At 35.5% G+C, this 26,048-nt stretch overlaps 1 protein-coding gene across 12 annotated transcripts in view; it reads right to left on the bottom strand.

Annotated features, from left to right (window-relative positions):
* The window catches only part of EMB2820 (Cytidine/deoxycytidylate deaminase family protein), a 146,309-nt gene extending 121,886 nt beyond the window's left edge, over positions 1 to 24,423 (bottom strand). For 5 of the 12 annotated variants that reach the window (XR_016365079.1, XR_016365080.1, XR_016365081.1 and 2 more), the window contains exon 1: positions 24,051 to 24,363. Coding sequence is in view for 3 of the 12 variants with exons in the window: in XM_089832884.1 (XP_089689010.1) it covers positions 24,051 to 24,144 (94 nt within the window). In the remaining 9 variants the exon portion in view is untranslated. Of the gene's footprint in view, positions 1 to 24,050 lie in introns of all 12 variants that reach the window. The other 7 variants (XR_016365083.1, XR_016365084.1, XR_016365087.1 and 4 more) reach the window with 3 other exon arrangements.
* Between the last annotated feature and the right edge of the window lie 1,625 nt (positions 24,424 to 26,048).

Raw genomic sequence — 26,048 nt, 5'->3', positions numbered from 1 at the left:
CTTTTGACAAAGAAGGCAATGGTACAAGGAGCACAACTGAGTGTCTGAGGGGGAACGGGTAGCAAAGGATGCACACAAGGAGCGGTGAAAGACTTGCACTCAGCATCAAACCAAAGATTCATGGGACAAGATTTATGACTAGCATGGCCGAGGGGGGAAGAGGTGCGGTGGTGGATGGAGAGGGCGGACCCCCAGATACCATCAACAACTAGATCAAATAAGGATGAGGCCTGGGGAGGAATCACGAAAGCGGTCGAGGGGAGCAGTTGTTTGAGGTGGAGGGTGAAGAGGTATTCGTCACACTCGGAGAAGCGGAAGGTTGCACGAGGCCTCGAGGATAAGGGCAGGGGGTGGAACTAGGGTGGGGATGAGGGGGTGAAGCAGATAACAAGGCTAAGGATGGAGTGATCGGCCAAGGGGGGGTGGGTGATGGTAAAGCCAGTAAAGGAGGGAATAATAGAAGCAGGTGCAAGGATGTAGTGGACCACACTCCCACCACCACAATGAGGCCAGCAAGTGAAGAACTCTGAGCCCGGAAAGCAAGAGAATCTCTTCAGGATCAGCAAGTCGGAAGACAAACATAACTAGAGGAGATGACGACTGTAACAAGAAAGAGGCCCAAGGTTGTCCGAAGAGTGGCGCTAGAAACCCATATTGGTTGGATCAGACTCCCTAGTACAAATCGAAACATAAATAGGGTCATGTTGAGGGGTCTAAAGATCTCTGGTCTGAGCACTAAAGTCTCCCAAGATGATGATGTCACCCAAGCTAGGAAGCTTCGAGATGCACTTGTGTAAATCTAAGAAGGGATCTGCATTGACAGGATTATGAATGGCATACAGAGAGGTGGCCGGTGGGAAATAACACACCAAAATGAAGATGTCTCTGGCAAGACGCTCAATGTGGTTGATCTGGATCCGGATCCACATAAATCTAGCTGAGGTGTCAGAGTGGACCACCGAAGTGCCACTGCAGAGGTCATCTCTGATCAAGCAAGCTACAACACCTAATCCACAGACACCCCCAAATGCATGAACCTCTTTCCTCCAATTAGAGAGCCACTGAAACCCATCAAACCGTGGGAGAGGGAGGACTAGACTCTAACGAGTCTTCGTGACAACAAGAATATCTGCTAAACCCACCGCATCTACAAACAGGCTCAGTAATGACCAAAGAGTGTCATTACCATTCCAACAGCTAAAATGTAGAGAGCCGAAAGAGGTTACTCCTCCATGTGACTGCTAGTGAGACCGTCATTTGGCCAGAAGATCCGGTCTCTAGTCCCAACCAATAAGAGCGAAGTCACAAATAACAACTCTTAAGTTGCCAATCACAGCCCACTTACCAGCACGTCTCGCCTCCATCACCAACTCCCTCAAATGCCACAACTTGGCAACCTATGCTTTAGTGAGGTCTCATCCAAGAAGATCTTCAAAGGAAGAGGGAATAGCTTCCTCTTCGATCTAAGAACCCATAATCTGTTGGAAAGTGAGAGGAACCACAAAAAGAGGGTACCATCCGATCCCACCCAACACCTGTCTAAAGAAATATCAAAGATGTTGAGTTGGTCAACAAGAAATGACTGTCTAGTTGTCATAGGATTTGTACTAATAGTAGGGAGGCCCTAAACTCTAAGGTTAAGCTCTCGGGCCCGCTTCCAATATTCCTCGGTAATCTACCCCTAGACGATCTTTTCCACACCAAGGGATCTGATATGGGATTAGTGCAAACATAGGCCCAAGATTTGGCCTTTTCCTCTGTCTCCAATAGAAGAGTAGTGTGTTTGGTCACAAGATCACATTGTTGTTTATTGAAGGTGTCAAGGTCTCCTAAATAATCAATTACCGTATCAAAGTGTTTCTTGATGTCAGTTGTTACACATAAGAGAGTGACAGAGAAAGAGAAGAGGGTGGATGAGTTGGAGTCAACCTATGATTTGATTGCCGCAATGGGATTAGTGAGTTCAAGAACAGTTTCCCTCAAACTTGGTTATTTGCTTCCACCTTCAACATCCTATCACAGTCTTTGATATATCACTGAGGGTGTAGGAATATTGGCTGCCGAGAGCACAACGACACTGCCTGGAATAGGCTCGAAAGTCCCCATAGCAAGGAGCACTGCCAATCACACGGTATCTGCACTAGGGAGAAAAAAGAAAGAATGCAGACAACAGGAAGCAAGATGGAGGTTTCACGTGATGCACGCAGCTGCTTCTTAGCAACAGGCAAGTGGAATGACCATAGGTATCCGCACACCAACGAGACTCTTGTGAAGAGGCCTTATGAAGATGAAAGACCGCTGTACCACAACAGATGGATGTCTCCACAAAATGACAACAGAGCAAAGAACAATCTGAGAGATGAAGAAAGAAGAAACGTGGGAGCAGTAAGAAGTGGCAAGAGAAGAAAGGTAGCAACAACCACAAGCACAAGCTAACCATTCATGACGAGGAAGGAGAGTAACCCACGTGCAAGGAAGGAAGGAAGGAAAAGGAAACACATGCATGAGCAGCCAAAACAGAAGCAAAAGCCCGAGAGACGAAAGAACAACTGGGCAAATGAACAAGCGAATGCGACGGGAAGCAAGCAAGCAAGCAGGAAGCAGCAACAAGAAGGAAAAACGACAACAACAAAAACAAGCAACGAAGCAATGGCAACGTCTAAGGCGTGAGCAAACCGGCAAAGTCAAAGCCACACAGGAAACAAACTGCAACACAAGCCGTCTCTAGAGGATCACAACAGAGGAAGTCGCGCAGGAGCCATAAATGAAGAAAAATATAAATTGAATTTGAGGAAATGTGATCTACATGGAAGATAGCAATAATGATAAGACTAACTCTATAGTGCTGAAGTACACCAGAATTTACATATTTGAAGGCATCTATAATATGAAAAAGAAACAACATATATATTGAGCAGCAAACAGTGCAAGAACAAGAAGATGTATTTGGCAATCATGATATAAAGTTGAAGTCTCAATAATAGCATTTCAGACCTCATAAAATACAGAGCATCATGCAGAGTTTAAAGCCTGATAGTTTAACTATGGATGCCGATAATAAAATAAATGATTGGTCACCTCTTAAATAGTTTGAACATTAGAGTCAAATCCAATAAAGATATGAAGTTGGAATTTGTGATACTTGAGCAGTCACAATGGACATAGCCTGAGCATAATTGTGGGAGAGGACACCATGATACTTGATATCTATTTCAGTTTGTTGTCAAACATGAAGCCTTTACAACACATGTCAGCAACAAGAGTCAAAAATACGGAAATGATACATTTGAATGTATTTAGCATCAAAACTTATATGAGGATTGTGTGAATAAAATTCATCCACTAGCAAGCATCGAATATCAGATTTGCTGAAAGAAACGATTGTAGATTAAGTCAAGAAACAATCAAGATAAGTCACTAAAATCATCATGTCTAAACACTAAAGTCATCATGAGTTACTAAAACGAATCAGTTTTATATAATGGCAGCTACAATTATATTATTTAATAGAATGAGCCCGATAAAATATATCCGGCGGGTTTGTTTGACAGAACAGTTAAAACACACATCATATTAAAGTCCAGCAGCAATATGTGTTATGTTTGCAATGAACGGATATTGGCACAGTGAATCATACACAGTCATGTCTTAAACTCATCGTAGATTCCCAGTCAGCCATTTAAATGAGTATGCCTGATATGAACAAAGTAAATATACACATGCGAAGCATGATTCGAGGGCAGTATTAAATTAATTAATGAGCACCAAGAAATGATATTCATGGAAATTTACAGCAGAAAAAATACAGTTACATTAGATGTATTAAGCCCAGAATGTGTTATAATATAGATTAGTATGGAACAGAGGAGTGATGTCGATTACAACTAACCAAGTCATAATGGCAATAAACTAAAGATAATAAAGGTGCTATTAAAAATTATAACAAAAGGTATGAGACGTCTCAAGAGACGTGTCTTTTGAATAAGACAAAACGGTATAAATCCATACTTCATTCATATAAGCAGATATGTAATTCCAATTACAATAATGATCCATAAATCCATTCAAACGATGTACGTATACTTCCCGAAGGGGTGACTCAACCGTCACGCAACCTTTCAGATACTAACTCATCCAGTCGGCTCTAATATAGTTTTTACCAACAACATGCATTATTTTAAAAGCAGGTCAAGTGAAGGAGATTGAGGACAGTGGTGTATGAAAAAGAGTAATTGAGAATAAATAAATTATTGTATTTGAAGAAGCAAAACTAAGGGTGAAAGGAAGTCAGCAGAGTAGATGAAAAAAGATTGGTGAAAAATATAATATATATATTGTATTAAAATAATAAAAAGAATTAAATGGGAAAGATTGCTGCTCCCTCAAAAATAATATAAAGGAGAATATTTTACAGATGTGAGTTTTGTTTCAAAACAGATAGAGATATCAGATTGGAAAAAAGTATTTCTGAAATAAACATGTCCATCATCAGTTGAGAAGAGCAACAGTGTCAAGGTGGAAAAGGAGTTTTTGTGCAGTGGGTTGGTGCTTGCAAATATAGAAGTGGGAGTTGGTGGTAGGTCGAAGCCTGCGAAGTGTGGGAGTTGGAGCTTCCAGTGAGTCAGTGCTCATAAACATAGGGGTTGAAGCCTTTGTAGGTCAGAGCCTACAAATCTTTGTAAAAGAATAAGTTTATATCAAAGCAATTATTTTTCGTGGTTTTCTCCCGCATCAAGTTTCCACAAAATCTTTTGTCATTGTTTTCATGTGCATAATTGTTTATTTCAGTATTTGAAGTTAACTGTTTGAATTAAAGTAATAAATTGTAAAAATTGTTATTATATTGATTCACACCCCCCTCCCCTTCAGTATAATCGTGTGCTCTTCAATTGGTATCAAAATCAGATTCTTCTATAAAGCCTAACCACATGAAGGTAGATCTAGTGAGCACTAATGGGATAAAGGAAAGGAAATAAAAGAACAGAAAATTCGAAGAAGATTAATAATAGCAATGCACCAACTACTAGAGGTGAATCAATTGATATTGAAATACTTGAAAGAGAAATCAACTATATATGCAATGATGATTGTATTGATGTTATAGAATCAAATACATGTGGGAATGTTGAAGCTAACATATGTGATGAGATGGCACTTGGAATACACATGGCTAAAGAAAATGAAAATGATAATGAATCAGATACAAAAGAAGTCTGGGATGATAGAAAACTCATAAAAGGATCCACTACATCTATAGAAGATGAAGAAGAGGCCTACAATGAGGAAGAGGATGTTAATATCATGGAAGAACTTCATTATGCTTACAATGAAAATGGAAAGCTTAAGAAGAAGAATGCAAAACTGAAAGTACAAATCCAAGGAGTTATGTTAAGCCCAAAAAAAATCAGGCAAAGTAATTGAAAATTTGAAAGCACAATTAGAAGAAGTCAAACAAGTTCAGAATGAGATGATGGGGAAGTTAAATGCAAAAGAAGCAGATATGCGAAATTAGAGAAAGAAGTCACCATGCTGACATGTGATTCAGAGAAAACCACAGCCAAGTTGACTACCAGTCTCAAGTTCAGAAAGAGTTCATAAATCCTAACTAATATCATTGACAGCTAAAGGCCATCTTCCAGCAAGACAGGAGTAGGATATGAAATAAGTTCAAAGCATCTTGATTGTGCATTCAAAGGCTTCATCAAAGAAGGAAATAATATTGCAGATTCATCTAATAAAGTGGAAGAACTTGAAAGATATGCTGAAGTTTTGATAAACCCTACTAGAGATGAAGATAGAAAAAAGGATCAAGTTTAACAAAAACAAAGCACAACTTCCAAAGAAGAGAAGGATAGAATTAGAAAAGCTTTTCCTCCTCAACAGCATATATCCGAACTTCAACATGACTTTTTTGGATATTGTTACTCATGCAACTATTTTGGTCACAAAGCAAGAGAATACAGAACTCGAAATGAAAGCCTGCATGGATGGAGAATAAGAAATCATGATGGACATATAACACCACACTGCGGATATGGATTCTTGAAATCACATGAAGGATATAAGAAAAATTATACAAAAGAACAAAAAGGCCCTATCTTTGTAAGGAGAAAGAAACTTGGAAAAGACAATAAGAAGAATGAATCTCTATGGAGTTTGAGGCAAAATAGTCAAAAGAGAACTAGATAATTGTGGAGAAAGAAGATAGCCAATGGAGAAGATGAAACCAATGCAAGTGCAACTTGCAGTTCGTATATCTTCTAGTTTGAGAAGCACAAGCATGAGTTCAGGGGGAGATAGTACCTTGGAGAAAAGAGAGATACTTTATACTTTGAAGATTATATATAGAAGATGCAAAGTTGATTGCATTGATGTCAAAGCTTGAATGAGGATCCTTCAAAGGGAAGAAGTATTAAAGGCAACACAAAAACTTGTCGGATCGTTGGTGAATTCTTCTCATGAGGAGTACAAGTGAACTTTCAAAGGGGAGGCATTTGATAATTAGTTCTGATGGATATACCTTTGCCATCAATGTCAAAAGGGAAGAGATAAAGAAAGGAGGAGAACCAAATTAGATAATGTTGCCATCAATGACAAATAGGGAGATTGATGGAAGTATTGTCATTGATGTCAAAGGATTTTGTAAGCATGAACAAAACTATAATCATCATCAATGTCAAAGGGACGAAAAGCCAAAGCCATGTTCAAAAGAGTCATTTGTCGATAAAGTATTGGATCGACGAAAGAATTACAATGAGCAGCATAATGGTGGCACAAGTTTCATTGATTAAGAGTTGACCATGATTAAAGCAAAGATAAATAGATGGAAAGATATAAACAATTCAAAAAATGTTGTCTTAAAAGAGGAATGGAAATTGTGTGAAAGAACAATGAAGAAAAATATAAAATGAATTTGAGGAAATGTGGTCTACATGGAAGATAGCAATAATGATAAGACTAACAAACAACATATATATTGAAGAGCATATATTGCAAGAATGAGAAGATGTATTTGGCAATCATGATATAAAGTCTCAGTAATAGCATTCCAGACCTCATAAACTACAGAGCAACATGCAGAGTTTAAAGCCTGATAGTTTAACTATGGATGCCGATAATAAAAGAAATGATTGGTCTCCTCTTAAATTGTTTGAACATTAGAGTCAAATCCAATAAAGATATGAAGTTGGAATTTGTGATACTTGAGCAGTAACGATGGACATAGCCTGAGCATAGCTGTGGGAGACGATACTGTGATACATGGTATCTATTTCAGTTTGTTGTAAAACACGAAGCCTTTACAACACAGGTCAGCAACAAAAGTCTAAAATACGGAAGTGATACATTCGAATGTATTTAGCATCAAAACTTACATGAGGATTGTGTGAATAAAATCCATCCACTAGCAAGCATCAAATATCAGATTTGCTGAAAAAAACTATTGCAGATTAAGTCAAGAAACGATCAAGGTAAGTCACTAAAATCGTCATGTCTAAACACCAAAGTCATCATGAGTTACTATAATGAATCAGTTTTCTATATTGGCAGCTACCATTATATTTATTTATAGAATGAGACCGATAAAAGATATCCAGCGGGGATGTTTGACAGAACAATTAAAATACATGTTATATTAAAGTCCAGCGGCAATATGTGTTATGTCTCCAACAAATGAATATTGGCACAGCGAAACATACACAGTCATGTCTTAAACTCATCGTGAATTCCCAGTCAGCCATTTGAATGAGTATGCCTGATACAAACAAAGTAAATATTGACATGCAAAGCATGATACGAGGGCAGTATTAATTATTAGATGAACACCAAGAAATGATATTGGCGGAAATTTACAGCAGAAAAAATACAGCTAGGTTAAATGTATTAAGCCCAGAATGTGTTATAACAGAGATTAGTAAGGAACAAACGAATGACGTCAATTACAACTAACCAAGTCATAATGGCAATAAACTAAAGATATTAAAGGTGCTATTAAAAATTATAATTATAATAAAAGGTATGAGACGTCTCAAGAGACATGTCTTTTAATTAAGACAAAAAGATATAAATCAAGAGTGCATTATTTTAAAAAGAAGGGCATGCGAAGGAGATGAAGGCAGTGGTGTATGAAAAAGAGTAATTGAGATTAAATAAATAATAAGAAGTATGTGAAGAAGCAGAACTAAGGATGAAAGGAAGTCAGCAGAGTAGATAAAAAAGATTGGTAAACAATATAGTATATGTATTGAGTTAATATAATAAAAAGACTTAAATGGGAAAGATTGCTGCTCCCTCAAAAAGAATATAAAGGAGAATATTTTATAGATGTGAATTTGGTTTCAAAACAGATAAAGATATCAGATTGGAGGAAAGTACTTCCGAAATAAACATATCTATCATCAACTAAGTAGAGCAACAATGTCAAGGTGGAAAGAGTTTTTGTGCATTAAGTTGGTGCTCATAAAGACAGAAGCGGGATGGTGCTTCCAGTAGGTTGAAGCCTGCGAAGTGTGGGAGTTGGAGTTTCCAGTGAAACGGTGCTCGTAAACATAGGGGTTGAAGCCTCTAGTAGGTCAGAGCCTACAAATCTTTGTAAAAGAATATGTTTATATAAAAGCAATCATCTGTCGTGGTTTTCTCCTGCATTGGGTTTCCACATAAAATCTTCGTATCATTGTGTTCACGTGCATAATTGTTCATTTCAGCATTTGAAGTTAATTGTTTGGATTAAAGTTTAAAATTGTAAAAGTTAATATTATACTGATTTACCCCCTCCCACCTCTCAGTATAATTGTGTGCTCTTCACAAATTTGGTATGACAAAATTGTTATGTCTTGTTGTCAATCCTGAGAAGATCAAAGTCATTGTTGATTAGCATCCAGCCACTAATATTACATAGTTGAAAGATTTTTTTATATTGTGGTTTCTACAAGAGATCTGTCACATGATTTTCTCAGTTGGCTGCCCCACTCATAGATTTGACAAAAGGAGCATTTGCTTGGTCTGAAAAAAGCACCCTAGTTTTTAACCATTTCAAGCAATTGATGAGAACATGTCCAGTATTAGCAATTCTGGACTTTACTAAGCCCATCGAACATGAGTACGATGCTTCGGGTGAAGGTTTTGGGACTATCCTAATGAAAAATAAACACCCTATTACATTTAAAAGAAGTAAGTTAAGGTGACGCAAAAAGAGCTATTCAATCTATAACAAGGAAATGTTAGCATAATGTGTGCATTGGCTAAGTTCAGGCAATTTGGTATGACAAAATTGTTAAAATATAGCTTCAGTAGAAGTGTTATTGATACTGTATTTTGTATATGATTCTCTTCGTGTGTGTGTGTGTGTAAATAAATATATATATATATATATATATATATATATGAATATTTATATATTATGGAAATCAATCATATATTTATTAAAATGTTCTAATCTCACTTGATACTTATACTATATGTGTTTGGCATATCATATACTGTTTCGGGCTGTTTATACATGTACTCCTCTCCACATATATGTACTGATTCTGCCGTGAGATTGCTCATCAATAAAAACGGTAATGTGCTCATTCTCATCAGCAGATCAGTATTGAACTTAAAAGAAAATAACAGTGTTATACTGTTATTCAAATCTGCTATCGTCAGATTATATTCAGACAAAATATACTGTCATTTGTATTCGACACTCACTCTGAAAACATATTCAAACTTATTCAATTAAGTTGAAATAACAAAATTGTGTAAAAGATCAATCACATCTCTATCAAAGATCCTTTAGCATTTACAAAAATTGTTGTCTTGGACACATAAACAATTCCATGGGAGTTATTGTCAATCCTGAGAAGATCAAAGTCATTCTTGATTAGCATCCACCCACTAATACTACACGATTGGAAGGTTTTTTTTTTTATGTGGTTCCTACAAGAGGTTTGTCAAAGGATTTTGTTAGTTGGCTGCCACACTCATAGATTTGACAAAATGAGCCTTTGCTTGGTGTGAAAAAATTACCACAAGTTTTTGACCATTTCAAGCAATTGATAAGAACTGGTATTAGCAGTTCTAGACATTACTACGCCCTTTGAACTTGACTATGATGCTTTGAGTGAAGGTATTGGGGTTGTCCAAATGAAAAATAAGCACCCTATTACATTTGAAAGTAGGAAATTAAGGTGAGGCAAAAAGAGCTATTCAATCTCTAACAAGGAGATGTTAGCATAACTTGTGCATTGGCCAAGTTCAGGCAATATTTAGTTGAAGGAAGATTTCTTGCTTAAAACTTATTGCAATAGCCTTAACTACTTCCTAAATTGGAAGGATCATAATGACAGGGAGTGAAAATGGGTTAGCAAATATCAAACCTGTGACTTTGACATTGATTATGTGAAAGGAAAGAGGAACATAGTGGTTGATACATTGTCAAGAAGACCGGCATTTGTGTTCAATTACAGAGATAGCAGCAGATTAGATGCAAATAAAAGCTGTGCATGCAAAGAATGCTCTTGCCAATAGCATTCTTGATGGGCACATTACATAACAGTAGGTACAAGGTAAGGGAGGGTCTCATTTTCTAGACAGATAGAATTATGTTAGTACCTAAAACTAAGATTAATGATTAGATTTTAGAAAGCATTCCATGACAATTCAATAGCTGGTCATCCTAATTATTACAAGCATCATAGGCAGATCCATCAGAGATTCTCATCAAAGGTATGAAAGATGGCATCTTTAAGTATGTCTGTGAGTACCAACAGTGTTGACAAAATAAAAATAAACATATTCACCCTGCTTGCTACTGTAGCTGCTATCGATTCCTACTCAATAGTGGAAAAGTATTTCAATGGACTTCATCCAATGCTTCCCATGGTAGAAGGGAAGGATTGTGTCTTTGTGGGAGTGGATAGAAGGATTGTATCTTTGCGGTGCCGGATAGATACACTAAGTTTTCTCATGTGTTTTCTATTTCAGCAGGGTATACAGCAGTTTAGATGGCAGATTTGTTCTTCAAAGAGGTGTTTGGACTTCATGGGACACTTGAGAACATTATTGAAGAGAAGGACATGAAGTTTATGAGCTTTTTTTGGTAGGAATTGCACAATAAAATTGATTCTTAGCATTAGTTATCAACACCCCAACCCCCTCACCCCCCACCCCCTACAATCGAATTGACACCCTATGCTAAAGGTTTATGGCACCAACAAGCGTTTATCACCCTACTTCCATAATGGCAGTAGGGGACGGTCCCCTATCCTGAATGGTTGATGGGCCCCCTTCAATTCTAATGGTTGGGGAATAACCCACTCGCAAATAGTAGGGCATGCATAATTGAGGGAGGCGAAATCTAGGGGGTCAAAGGGGAGTGGGGGACTAAGGTTCTCCAACCATTCCCACCCAACAATAAATAATAGGGCCCAACGTGCATGCACAGAGAGGCCTCTTATTATTATTGGTGATTATAGGGCCTTGTTGGTTCAACTTAGCCAATAATAGAATAATATGGAACCCACCCACGCTGCATGGGGCCCTCATGCTGCCCTAAAATTTTATGCCATGATGGGTAGGAGAGACTATTGGCGAGTAGACCTTTACCTCTATATATTAGGGGTAGGGGTAGGGGCTATAGAACAACTCTGATTGAGGAGTGTGAGCAACATGGTGCATGACGTTTTGCATGTATCTTGCCTTAAGATGGCATCTGCGCATAAAGTAACTCCTACACAATTTCCTCCTTTTGATAAGGCATCCAAGCTAATATTAATTCGTAAGCCAATGATTGATTTCAAATAGTGTACCTTACAGAAGTGAAGTGGAAGAACTTACCACTGAAGAATGTTACTTGGAGAATGAGAAAAATTTATAGCATCTAAAGTTGCGATTTTTTGAGGACAAGCAATCTTGGGGAGGGAAGACTATGGTGTCCCCTTCTTGCACCTAGTTTAATAAAAGCCAAAAATAAATTGTTTCTCCAAAAAGCAAAGTTTTTTTTTTGTTTTTTGTTTTTTAAAAAGCAACCAAACACAAAAAAGTAATTTTCAAAAAAAAAAGCACAAAGATTGCTTTTTGGAAAACTGGCAAAAAGAAAAACACGATTTTCCGTAAAATAGCTCTCATTATTTATAAAAGGGAGATTGGGACTCTTGTCTAGCATGTTGAAGTTGATAACTAACATTATGATGCCAAAGTAATTCTAAAGTCTACGTTTTCCTGGGTAGAGGAGAATACCACTCATTCGAATTGTTGGTTTCAGTTGTGAAAGACCCGCCCTAGCTGGTTGACTCTCATAGTTCTAGGTTTTCCAGTGTTTTTAAAGCTTTCACAACAATTTTGATATTAAGTGATGAAGTATTTGCCGTTCTAAAATTTGAGTTTCCAGTATTTGGTGTACAATGTAGTTTTCAGTTATGTGGCGTGATTTTGGAAGTCATTTTAATTGTTTTCAAATTGCTGGCCTGATATTTCTGATTTCTGGGGGTGGGCTCTATGTGACTGAATGCATAATTTGCTCATATTGAAGGCGTATTTGATTTTTACCAAGGCAAATCACCTCTCAAGGAGGCCATGCCCTATCTAGTCTTTCAGAATGAGTTAAAAATCAGACTTTCGGAGGTCTAAAGTTTGCTCATTTTGGCAACTTTGTGTGAGGTCTTCGCTGGTTATGTTTGAAAAATTGATTATTGAGGTTCTGGCACTTGCATGTGTTGGAGATTGTAGCTGCAATAGAGATATTTATCTCTAGATGTTATTGTCGTTATGGTCACCTTCAGCTAGAAATAATATTTATGATAATAATTCTAATATTTAATATAAAGTCATGTGTCTTCTGACGTGCGTTGAGGCATGCATGTGGAAATGTAAAGTGTCATATTTTGAGAAATTCAAGAAACCTTCAGTTGTAATGCGAAGACTCTCCTTATGTGTTATTTATATTGCTTCAAGCGAAAGGCATTGTACACTTAAACATTCTATGATCAATAAAATGATATATTTTGGGTGGTTGGGGTTTTCTCTTCAATTTTGGAATGGTTTTCCCAGTGTAATTTTTGTGTCTCTTGTATTTGTTTTAGTTCTTTTCTTTATTGTTGTTCATCTTATTTCTAGGCTCGAAAATCCAACATGGTGTCAAAGCTAGCTTGACATCAGCATTATAGGATTCCAAAAGGACATCTTTGCAATCAGTTGGAACAGTATTCTTCATTCTATACATTCCATTAGATTTCTAATTATCTTATTCTCCTCTACTTTGTCGACAATGAAATGTTGAGCTAATGCAGTTGTGTGCTCTTGAGAGAGAGATCGGAATACCGGCAAAGCAGGCATTGCATGATTTAAAAGGCAAAGTGTGAACTAATTTCACATAAAGTATATAGGCGCAGATGTCTGTCTCTCCATTTTTGTGAAGTATACAGGGACGAAGTGTCGTGTACTGTTGGATGTTTCCTTCCATGTCGTTCATGGAAGGAGACGAGAGAAGTGATAGGTTCACCAGCTTCATTTCATGGCAGTTTCTTGGTCTTATTTGTCCCTAATTTTTTGTTATTACTGCTCTGATATTTTAGTTTGTTTGATTGCTTGGTCTTCTTATTGGCTGCATATAAACTTTGTGACCGGGTACAATAAATATTTTGACAACATGTTTTCATTTTATCTCCTGACATCGTGCAACTTCTTTCTTGATGTGGCTAGAACCTATGTGTTACAGCTGTATGAATTACTTCTATTGCGTAGACTCTTGTATATGAATATTGGTTATTGATTCATACTAAGGAGATTATTCTACATCAAATAAGTATTTTGAGTAAAATTGTTGATTTTATTTTGGGATGAGTGTTTAACTTTATGAGTTATTAATAATCTAAGTTGTTGGTTCGGATTGTGGTACGGATGCGGATTCGAGATTTGGGTTCAAAATTCGTCCTAATATTTTTTCGGTTGGGTTTGGATTCATTTTGGGTTCGTCTATACAAAAACATATTATTTTTTTTAAATATGTGTATGTGTGCAACTATAAATAAGTTCATACACTACTCTGCTTTTAATAAAGCAACATAGCAAAATACACCACCATATCTATGTTTCATTTCAATGGGATACTAACTGTATCATTTAGCCATACATACAACATGATACACTTTGCTACATCCCAGATTTTGACCTAATTTAAATTATTATAGTCGTTGAGTTGAATGGGTTTTTCTTTCTTATTCATGAGAAAAGGGTAGTTAAATATAACCATTGTAACCTGAAAATTGTTTAACTTTTAATGATGATGGTCATTATCTGTTATTTGTCATATGATGATGATAGTAGTTAGAAGTTGCTTGATTTCGGAATTATGGTTATTAACTAGATTCCTTGTTAAATATCAATGTTAAAAGTTATTATGGATTTATCATGGAACTCAGAAATATTGTGGAAAATTGTTGCATGGGTGATTGTAGGAGCAAACGAAGGGGAGAAGTATTATTTAACGGGATCTACGGAATGGGGTAATACCTTGGTTCATTTATCTGATCGACAGGTATGACCTCTAACTATCTTGGTAAGAACCTAGCGACTTGTATAGCAGGATACAATCATTGGACACGCATGAGCTATTAGATAAACAATAAAAACATTAATGATCTTAACTTAATTAAAGTACATACCTTTATTGGATTATGGTTGACATTTCCATCACTTCATTATAATACATATTTATTTACGTGCACATAGATATAAAAATAAAGGTGACACCATAGTACGATTTTTATACAAGATTTTATCTATTTAATATATACATTTAAATGTGTGTACAAGAAGATAAAATAATCTTCCAAATGAAACATGTATTTAGATATACATATTTAAAAGGTATGACCTTGGATAAACATTTAATATGGTGTCATCTTGATAAAATATATTTACATGCAAGTAAATAAATATGCTTAGAAATTATCCTTTTGATTTATAACCTTCAAGTTCTTTTCCATATTTATTTATTTCCTTACAAGAGGCCGAAATGTACACTTGGCATATGATATTGGTGATTCAAGAAGACAAATCTTTTAACCGTTCAAGAGTTGCAGCTTCTTAGAAGCCTTTGATATTTTTGAATGCCTCCTTATTTATGAAAGTCGGGAGAGGCCAAAGACATTTTTCTTTTCCCACAATTTTACCTCTGCTCTATTACGTTATTTCCTTCTTTTACCCTTTTGTTACAAGTGATTCAGACCAGTCATAATTCATATCTACTCTAAGTTTTGCATTTGGATTGCTCACGTCTAAGGAACCAGCTACTTAGAATCAAGCCAAGGCTCACATCTTTTTCAGACCAAGTTGTCAGCCTTCCATTTTTAGATTGCTATATGTTTTTAAACTGTTTTTGAATTTACAGTAGAAAGAAATGTGTCCATGAAAATTTCGTACATTACTTCTAAATTACAAATCGGATGGATATTCGGTTAGACTAATCTCTCTATGTTGAATCAAGACCAAATGTGCATGACATGTTCATCCATCTTTGTTTTACTAAAGTATATCCAAATCAAATTATATTTCCTTGCAAGCCATTAAAATCATTTTTCAAGTCATAGAAACTGTGATATGACATATTGAAATATGTAATATTCTTACACCAACTGAGGAGCAGCAGGAAGAGTTGGATTATTCTAACACCTGGGATTCACCCGGTTGTATGGCCAAAGAAGCGGGTGAAGAGGTGAGAGAGAAATCTGCAATAACATGAAGCAGAATCAAATGTGACATAACAAATATATATAATTTTTAAAAAGGAAACATATGAAAGTTCATGCATGTCCATTTATATTGTTTCTTGTTGTCAAGTGGAGCGGTGGTGATTAGGGATTTATACCCATCCAAAAACCTTGGCCAAGGTCGTTAAAGGCATGCTTGCCTTCTTAAGATCACAAGATGTCTGTAGTGCCATTTATTCAAACATGTTCGTCCATAACTGTGCAGACATTGTAAACACCAGTATTGCTTGGATGGCTGGACTAGTGGTACCCCAAGCCTACCTCCAGGGTAGGGAGGGCCTTTCTTTTCAAAAGATTGTGTGGGGATGAATATGGTCCGCGGTTCGGAGGTTAAGCCTAAGTCAATGCTTCTCCTCTTATCCAAAAGCCAAGGCATGCACAACCGGTTGAAGACTGACCAATTACTTTTAGTATGTTCTTTCTGTGTCCCTGCTATGAATTTGTTTTTCCTCTTGCATCATAGCAAAGTGGTAGCAATGTACTTACTTGCTTACAAAGAATGTTAGAAGATCCTTATTTCGGTGAATCGTTATTTCAGCTAATATCTCATGAAATGGATCTTATGTTCGGAAGTAAGTTGAATAATTAATTTCTTTTCTACTTGAAATCAGTTATTAGTTCTGTTGAGAAAATTCATTTGTTACACACTTGCTCGGTCACATGCCTGGGACATATTTCCATATCAAGGGACAGTTTGAGAATGAAACGAATCATTGAAAGATAAGCACAATTATATGAATTTTTTGTTAGAGGATTTCAAAACAAGCTAAATCAAAAGTTGAGATTCAGATATTAAGTCCTGGATGCAAAGAATATACCATTGCTTTTTATAGAAATTCCTCAATAATCCTCAATTTGGACTTCACCAATTGTCAATTTGGATTTCCTCTATAAGCGAGTTTTCATTTTCATTCACAAATGCATAATGACATATAAACCATCTTTTTTGGCCTTTTTAGTGGTCACTTTTAGGGTTGGTAGGATCAAATTGACCAAATTCGACCAAAAAAACATACTTCAAACCATCTTTTTTGGCCTTTTTAGTGGTCACTTTTAGGGTTGGTAGGATCAAATTGACCAAATTCGACCAAAAAAACATACTTCAAAAAGTTTTAAAAGATGTTTTGAGACCAAATTCGGCCTGGGTTTGATTGTTTGGCAGAAAATTTGCTCCAAGTTCTGCCTAGGTTCCTCTAACAGAGCTTGCAGCAAATTTGTGTCTTTGTAAGAGAATTTAGGGAGAATTTGACAAGGACCAGACTTTGAATAGAATTGAACCAGAATTTGAGAATTGTTGGAGAGAATTTGGTAACTTAGTTAATAATCTCTCTTGGTTGCAGGAAATAATGAGATGGTGAACATGTGTTGATGTTTCATATTCAGAGGGAGATGTTTGGCTTCAGAGGGAGTATACTTCAATGATCTTATTGCGATAATCAAATAGTTCTTGACTAAGAGGGAGTTCTTATGGAATCCCCGCCATTCTTATATATATTGTTAATTGTTCAGTATTATAGATTGTGAAAATCTTATTGGGAACAAGTTTTAGCTATGTTTTCCTTCTATTGTAGATTTTAAGACTCTTGTTCGAAAAGAGTTTCAGCTATGGTTTTATGAGTTATTATTCATGTGAATTTAATAACAAGTTGTAAGGGCAACCAGATAACTCTTTCACTTATGAGATTCATAGTGAACACCATGTAGAGAGAGTCAATGATTGTATGACGTTGAAATAATCCATGAAAAAATGTTGGTTGTAATCCTTACTAACTTATCCTGTTGAGAGATTCCATGACAACATCACGTTGAGTGAGTCTGTGATGAAAAATGATTGTGATTTTTGCAAATTTGTTGGGTTGAGAGATTCCACGACAATATCACGTTGAGTGAGTCTGTGATAAAACTTGAATGTAGTTTTTGCAAGTTTTTCATGTTGGGTGATTCCATGATTATTAGTTATGAATAAATATTTCCATGTATCAAGTTGAGTGATTCCATGATTATGAGTAATTGTGACAGGTCTATCATGTTGAGTGATTCCATGATTATTAACAATGAGTAAATTGTTCTCTTAGTGTCATGTTGAGAGATTCCATGACAACATCACACTGAAAGAATCTGTGATGACAGTTGGTTGTGTTTCTTGCAAGGTTTTCTTGTTGAGTGATTCCATGAATGTTAGAGGATCTATATGATTGGAATTTATCATTGACATTTAGGTCGCAGCCTTGTGCAATTGTTTAGTTAAAGATATCTCCTGCGCTAAGAGGGAGTGTTGGAGATTGTAGCTGCAATAGAGATCTTTATCTCAGAACGTTACTATCGATATGGTCACCTTCAGCTGATAAAGGACATTTATGATAATAATGGTAATATTAAATATAAAGTCATGTGTCTTATGACATGTGTTGAGGCATGCACATGGAAATATAAAGTCATATTTTAAGAAATTCAAGAGACCTTGGTTGCAATGAGAAGAGTTTCATTATGTGTTATTTATATCGCTTCAAGCAAAATGCATTGTACACTTGAACATTCTATGATCAATAAAATGGTATTTTGTTGTGTAGCTAGGCTTTTCCCTTCAATTTTGGAAGGGTTTTCCCAGGTTAATTTTTGCATCTCTTGTATCTGGTTTAGTTCTTTTCTTTATTGCTGTTCATCTTATTTCTGGGTTCAAAAATCCAACAGCATGTGCCCTTTGTAAGCATGAGTTTGCTGCATGCTTTATGATTTGATTTTAATAATCAGAAATTCTAACTTCAGTTTATATTTGAAGGATTTCAATTTATCTTATGATAGTTTTCTGAATATGTGGCAATGGTGTCGAACCCCACTTAATTCAATTGATGCAATTTATGTTTTGTACTGACAAAGCCGTGAAGGCATATTCTCCCCTCATTTGTTACCAGCAAATAATCTTTCTTCATTATGTGATTTGTACTGACTAACTAGTGATGGTTTCAAAGCTCCCACTCTATATGGTTTACCATTGTGAGCATTGCATTTGTTAGCTTACGTATTTGCATGCATCAGAAGCTAACAATCAGTAGTCATTCTACTTTGGTCAATATTGCATTCTATATTTCAAAAAAAACAGGTGTGGTGTAGTGTCCCCACTATTGGGGTTAGATAGGAACAAGTAATAATAGATAGAATCGTAACAAAAATAATACATTCTACACTTTATTACATGTGGACATGTGCCTATGATAGACTTAATCAAATGTTTCTCTAATTTCCGAGTCTGAAATAATTAACATTCATAATGAATGCTCTCCACCATAGTTGGAAAACTCGCCAAGGTTTGAAAATATATTGGGGGAAAACTCGGCCAGTTTTTAGCAAAAACTCGACAACTTAAAAAATTGTTTAAATTTAATTAGAAATGTATTTTTTAGTAAATTCAATGAGAAGATGCATCCAATTAGTTAATAAATGAGAACACAAAACAAACAAGTTTAGTCTAGATATATTTAAACACAAAGCGGGTACAAAATTGCATTATCTTGAGGAAGATTCATGCCTGGAAGAAATATAGTATATAATTTATGTAAAACTAAAACTACATACATCATTCCAATTACATCTTCCTCTTCACGGTTCTGAAAAAAACTAAGGGACAAGTAGTACTAAAGGGTCTAACCTTAGAAGTCTGCACTGGCCATGATTGTCTTCTTGCTTGGTATGTCTAACTCAGTGTTTGGCTTGTCCTCAATCCTAGATATGGCTCTACCTCTATCTTCTCTTGGCACTAGCAATAACTACTCATTCAACTCAATGTCATCCAAAGTGACACCCAATCTACCCCCTCCTCCATAGCCTGACTCTTCAAATCATGGATGTCATCCTCTGCAAAAACTCTGCTCCAAACACGCTACAAATGTGCTTCAAACTCGCCTCAAGTCTGCTTCAAATCGATCGAAATCATTTTGTAAGTGTTGGGAAGACTTTTCTTCATTCAAAAAAATACAAATGAAGAAATGAGAAGTGAAATTGATTTAGGCTGTTTTTTTCCCTTTAACTACTGTTATAAAACTATGACAAAGTTTTTAACAAAATCTCAGCAAGTACTAAACAAGCTCTTGCCAAAAATTCTGCAAGTTTTTGGCACCAGTAAAAGTCATAAAAACTTGCCAAGCTAGAAAACTTTGCCAGTGTTTGCAACTCGGAGAGTACTCTGCCACTAGTCCATCTATGCTCTCCACCAAGCAAGGCTCGGATCATATTACAACAGTCATATAAAATGCCCTCCACCAAGAATACTTGGATCATATTGTGACATTCCTACCGAATGCCCTCAACCAAGAATACTTATATCATATTATGACATTCCCACAAAATGCCCTCCACCAAGAATACTTGGATCATATTATGACATTCCTACAGAATGCCCTCCACCAAGTGCAGTTGGATCGTATCATGACATTCACAATGAATGCTCTCCACCAAGTTATACTTGCATCGTATCATGATGTTAAATAAAGTTCTTTGACTAAGAAAAATAGATTTTCTTCATTAATAAAATATATAAATTTTAATACCACATACCTCTCTATTCAAACCCTATAATTTGAGATTTTTTATCATTATTTGGTGGATTTTGAAATATATTTCCTTTTATAAAATTCCTTAACAAATAATATTTATTCTATAAAAAGAAATTATTATAAAAATATAAAATAATGCAACATACCTTAATCCCGATCCATACCTCTTATTTGTAAACCGTTTGCAAATTACTTTGTAGCCCAAAATGTTGCTAATCTTGTCCGCTATAATATCGGTTTTTTTCCTATAACTTAGCCTTTATTACTTAACATTTTTACTTCCATTTATTAATGAACGTAGGCTTTCAATATTATTTTTGACTTTGTCAAATATCTTTGACTTCTCCTTCAATGGAATTATATAGTAATTACTTTGTTCATTTTCTAATTTTTATTCATTTGTTGCTTTATGATCTCCTTTATTTTCCTCCATTCTTAAGAATGCTTTTCGTATCCTATTTCTTCTTTGTTTTACCAAATCCTCCTTGGTTTATTCAACCTTCCCATTTAATGTCAAACCATGTGTTATATATGTTCCTACTTGCCAAGGGACATGACATGTGGGGTATGGGTCAAGCGTTAGGAAAATAATTGATTGTTATTTTATTATTTATTTCTTATATCATTAGTTATTTTTAGTTTTGTTTGTAGTTTTACATATGCAATTTATTAATACTTAATATTTATTTGTAAATTGTTGTTTAGATATTAAGATAGAATATGTATTGTTGATGTGTTTAAATAGAAATCTTCATTATACTTGAGAATTGATAATCAATTATCTAGGTTAGTTATAATTATATATTATAATGTTCTTGTATATTTATCAATGAAATTTTTTGAGTATATTGTAATGTAGTTAGTAATTATTTATTTGATTACTATCTTCTCAACTGCAACCAACATTCACAAACTAGAAACTTACAAATACATCATACTGAAATATAAATACAACTTCTACTTGATAAGGTAGTCACCACCTTAACCAAAATGCATTACATTAGAATTTCACCTCTAGCCAGCCACATCATATTATCAAACCCTAATCCATCATTTTCCAATTCTAGCCAACTTCCAATTTCCATTGCACATCTCGATCAGACCGAAAAAAACTAATTTTTCACTTTTTCCAGCAAACATACATGACAGCAATAAATTTGATCACCACGATCAATGCAAGACCAATTAATCATTACTGGTCATTGCCACATCATCACAACACCTTTTATCGTGAAAGATTCACCATTGTTGACCACAACATCACAGGTTAAGGATCAAACATAAATTGTTCCAAATGTCCTTTCAACTTTCCACAAAATGATCTTCAATTGATCCAAACCATGTCTTCCAGTAAACGAAACAATGTGCAATCAAAACACCAATCACACAACTGTCTCTAGATCATATATTTAGAACCATAACACTTGAAACCAAACAGATTTGATAAACCAATCAAGTCATTCATCATCTATCACTGACTGTTCTTCCCAATTGCCCTGTCACACTTCAATCGATCACAACTCATTCTATACATGTTCCCAACCTGTGCAATCATAGAAATTTGCATCTAGAGACATATTCGAGGCTCCCATCCTGACCACACACTCTGATTCTTGTTGCAACACGACCACAACACTGAAATTCAGTCTACATATACTAGAACAATGCTCCTGGTAAATATACAATCAATATTACTTAAATTGACATCAATGACAACACAATAACTGATCAATTGAGCATCAAAGCTATATCATGAAACCTCTACAACACAATCTGCATCACTAATGTCAACAGAAGCGACTTTGTGTAACTGTCATCCATCCTTCTTCGTGCTTCATCAATATCTCTTGGTCTACCTTATGCGGTGGCATGTTTGTGCCTTATGTTTATCGTTTGGGTTTTGGGTGACTCGTCTTTGTAACCATTATTCACTGGACCATCACTACTGCTACATTGGGCTAAAGACAGAATTTGTATTGTCACTTCTGATTGAGTCATCTACAGCTTACCGCATGGTGTTTCCTTCAGTTACAATGGTCTGCAATTTGATACTCAGAGTTAGACCCGTGCGTGTTTCTTGAAGGAGACTGATGGTATAATACTATTAAATCAAGGGTGATCAGGAGCTGCTTGGGTGTTATCATTTGGCACTGCCTGAGTATGAGACTGTGACATATGGTGTTTGTTAGCAGAAGCTTAAAGACATGATTAAGCTACAGCAGGGTGCTCTATATATACAGAGGTATATTCTGTTTGTATTCTTTGAACTGAAAAAGATTAATATTTGTGCTATGTGACTCTATTAGAGTGTTGACAAAACACTTATTGTAATTCTGAAGTGATCATTTTATGATGGACTTATGATTGACTGTTAGTGTTTTAATCATAACTGAGAAAAATATTGTATTTTTTAAGAGCTCAATAAGAGAACCTTCTTTGGGTGTGGCTGGATTTTCCCCTCAAATAGGAGGGTTTTCACAGGAAAAAGTCATTTGTTCATATGCGTTCCTGGTTTTCTATATATTGTATTTATATTACTCTGGCTCAAAGCATTAGCAATATGCTTCCCCAGTATGTCATATACCTGCCAGAATTTGAAATTTTAGACCAGAGAAATACAATTGGCAGCAGGTGCAATCCCTAGAACAATCTCGTCCTGTTGTCATGATAGGATGTGACATAGGTTGAAAGTCTAATAGCATGTTTTAACCAGTGGTGTGTTTAATGAGGACTTGAGCTAACAGTGAAGTTTTCAGTACCGGTTTCAGAAAGTTGTCAATGAGTGACAGTCATGAATTGGTAACTCTCATGCTGATAAAAAAAATAGGGAAGTGTGGTAATTCGGTAGCTTTCTAAATATTGAATGGGATATATCAATGAATTGTTCAAGTAAAGATAGTTCCTTCAACCAGGACTCGGGGCCTAAACTTTGGCCTCAAGCATCCTTTAGCAAAACAAAGGGAAAAAAAATCCATCCCATTGAAAATGGCCACTTATTTGTACCAATGCAGTCCAAATATAATTGTGGCTGCCTTCTATTTAGGATATGAAGCATTCTTGACAGGGATTGCATCCAGGTCATCATCATGAATTTCATTCTTACTTATTAAAAAAATGATGATTTCATGAATTTCAGTTTTATTTGTTGCAAAAAATGTGATGATTTATCAATCACATCCTGTAATTTCATGCCTACAGGGCATGAACAACTTATGATTGCAAACCTCCTGACAATCAGAATCTCTGCTGAAAACTCTCATCAAATATTACCTAGTCTGTAGCATCTATTGCGTTTGATTTTTTTCACATTAAAGTTAGGCCCTTTTCCACACAGAAAGAAAACCGAAAACTGCTATACCAGTCAATTTCGGCGATGGCCGTTTATAAATCCAAAGGCATAGCATTATCTTTCCACTATCTTGTTGATCTTGCAGACCCACAATCCTAAGTTCTAATTAAGGAACAAACTGTACAAGCTCTAACACAATAAACAACATGGTATTCTAACCTATAGTCTCTGTTATATAATTGAACTCCCGATTAGAATACTAAGTATAAAGTGAAGCCTTGAAGCCCTGATCTCAAAAGCGATAGTTTAAATGAACCATTTAATACGAAAGCTGAAATTCCTCGTGGTTTAGTTTCCGAGTAGTTTCCAGAATCTTTGAAAAACACACTGATTCTCAATACAGGATAAACATTCAAAAACTATTATTTATGTTCTTTTAATTTTAAAGCAATTTATAAACACCTGTTGCTTGCTTCTCCTCTGCATTTGGCAGTTCCCCGGGAATGTGAACTATTCTCCACCTCGGCATAGAAGTACCTGCTTCCCGGAACGCCATTCTTCTACTTTGCAGTAGATGTTTACATGAAAAAAGCACTATTATTCTTTGCAATGGATCTGTATATGAAAACAGTACAATTATTCTTTGCAATTAATGCTTACAGAAAAACAACCCCATTGTTCTTAGATATGAACATTTACATGGACAGGAGCTGTGAGAGCTAGAGATCTTAATCACTACTTACGAAACATTGATCAATGGGTTTGACTCAAAATAAGAAATTTGTTCTATGTTTAAACATGACAAATATTGAGAATTTTCTGTCCCAATAAGCATGTCAAACAATAATAAGAACTAGTATAGATATCTTAAATAAATCTATATAAAGAAATGCCAATAGATTTTTTTTTACTAATTTTAGTTTTTAATTTTAATTTTTTTAAAAATGGATGATTTATATCTCCAAATATTATAAATTAAATAAATATTTTATGTGATATTTATTAAAAGTGTTTTCTATTTATAATAAGATTTAAACTTTTGACATGTAGATGGTTGTCAAATTTAACCTATAAGAATAAAAGTTAACATTAACACGTTCACACCATCTCATTCTGTCATTGTAAAAAGCCTATCGGCATTAATTAAATTAGCCATCTTACTTTAGTGTGCAATAGATACATCAATATAAAAGATCAAATAATTAGCATTTAATATTTATCACTAGAATTAAGATTTAAAGTTTGGACTAAGGGTTCATAAGTTTGTATTAAATGTTAATATGTAGGATTAGTGTAAGGAATATGGTTTAGCATTTAGGGTTAGGAATAGAGTTCTTCTTTTAGGATTATGGTTTTGATTTTATGATTAAGATTAGGGTGTTTTGATATCTAATTTCATTTGTAACCCTTAATCTAATCATAACCTTTGTTAGAATTGCTTTAGAATAACTAAGAGGAGAGGGGGGGTGAATCAGTTATTCAAAGTCCAAATGTCTTATTCAAACTTTTCACTAAGTGTAGTAAGCCCATTCAACCATTCATTCATCTAAGTTTTAACTTTTCTAATCAGCAAGCTACTGTAAATCAACATACAAGCATAACATATAAGAAATCAACACATAACACAATGATTTACGTGAAAACCCAATTTGGAAAAACCCACCAGTAACATGTTACTCAATTCTCACTCTTCTGAAGTGATGCCCTGTTAAAGGCCTACCCTGTTAAAGGCTTACAACACATTGTTAAATATGACATTATTAGAGGATTTAACCACCCTATTAGAAGTGGGCCTGGTTAGAGGACTTTAGAACATTCACTTGGAATGCCACCCTGTTAAAGGATTTACAAATGGCTATTAAACCAACCTAAGTCCATAGGATTTTCGTATCTAATACAATTGCTAGAGAATATTAGAAAATCTTGATCTAACTACAAAATACAACTTATTTTGTAGATCTTAGATCACTTCTTAGCTCATACCCTTGCATGGCCTTCAATCTCTGCAACTCTTGACAACTTGTCCACCTTTCAAGCTTAGTCTCCTTGAGTCTCCATGCTCAATGTATCGGTGCAATCATATCTACATAACCACTTGTAGAAGCAGAGCCTCTGTGCTCTTTCTTCTCCCACATGTCTCCCCCTTGACACTCTAAAAACTACTTCGCAAATTTGACTACTCAGCAGCAACAGTATCAGCAGCTCTTTGCTTCTTGGTCTATGACTTCTTAAATAGAAGTCTTGGAGTACCTTTTCTCGCTCGATTCTTCCATTCTTTAATTTCAATTCGTATGGATTAGGTAGGATTCATTGCATCTAACCCATATTTTGTTTCCACTAGAAACTTCTTGAATAATCTTTTAGAATTTGCTCAAAAATGGTTTACATAGGATTCTGTGCCACCAGCTCATCATCCTTATCTTCCAACTTGTTCACAAAATTCAATGTAACCAATATGTC

The sequence above is a fragment of the Cupressus sempervirens genome, chromosome 5 (assembly GCF_028749045.1).
Source record: "Cupressus sempervirens isolate cs-2001-9-10 chromosome 5, ASM2874904v1, whole genome shotgun sequence".
Taxonomy (NCBI): domain Eukaryota; kingdom Viridiplantae; phylum Streptophyta; class Pinopsida; order Cupressales; family Cupressaceae; genus Cupressus; species Cupressus sempervirens.
The sequence above is the reverse complement of the archived record's forward strand: the minus strand, read 5'-3'. Positions and strand labels throughout refer to the sequence as shown.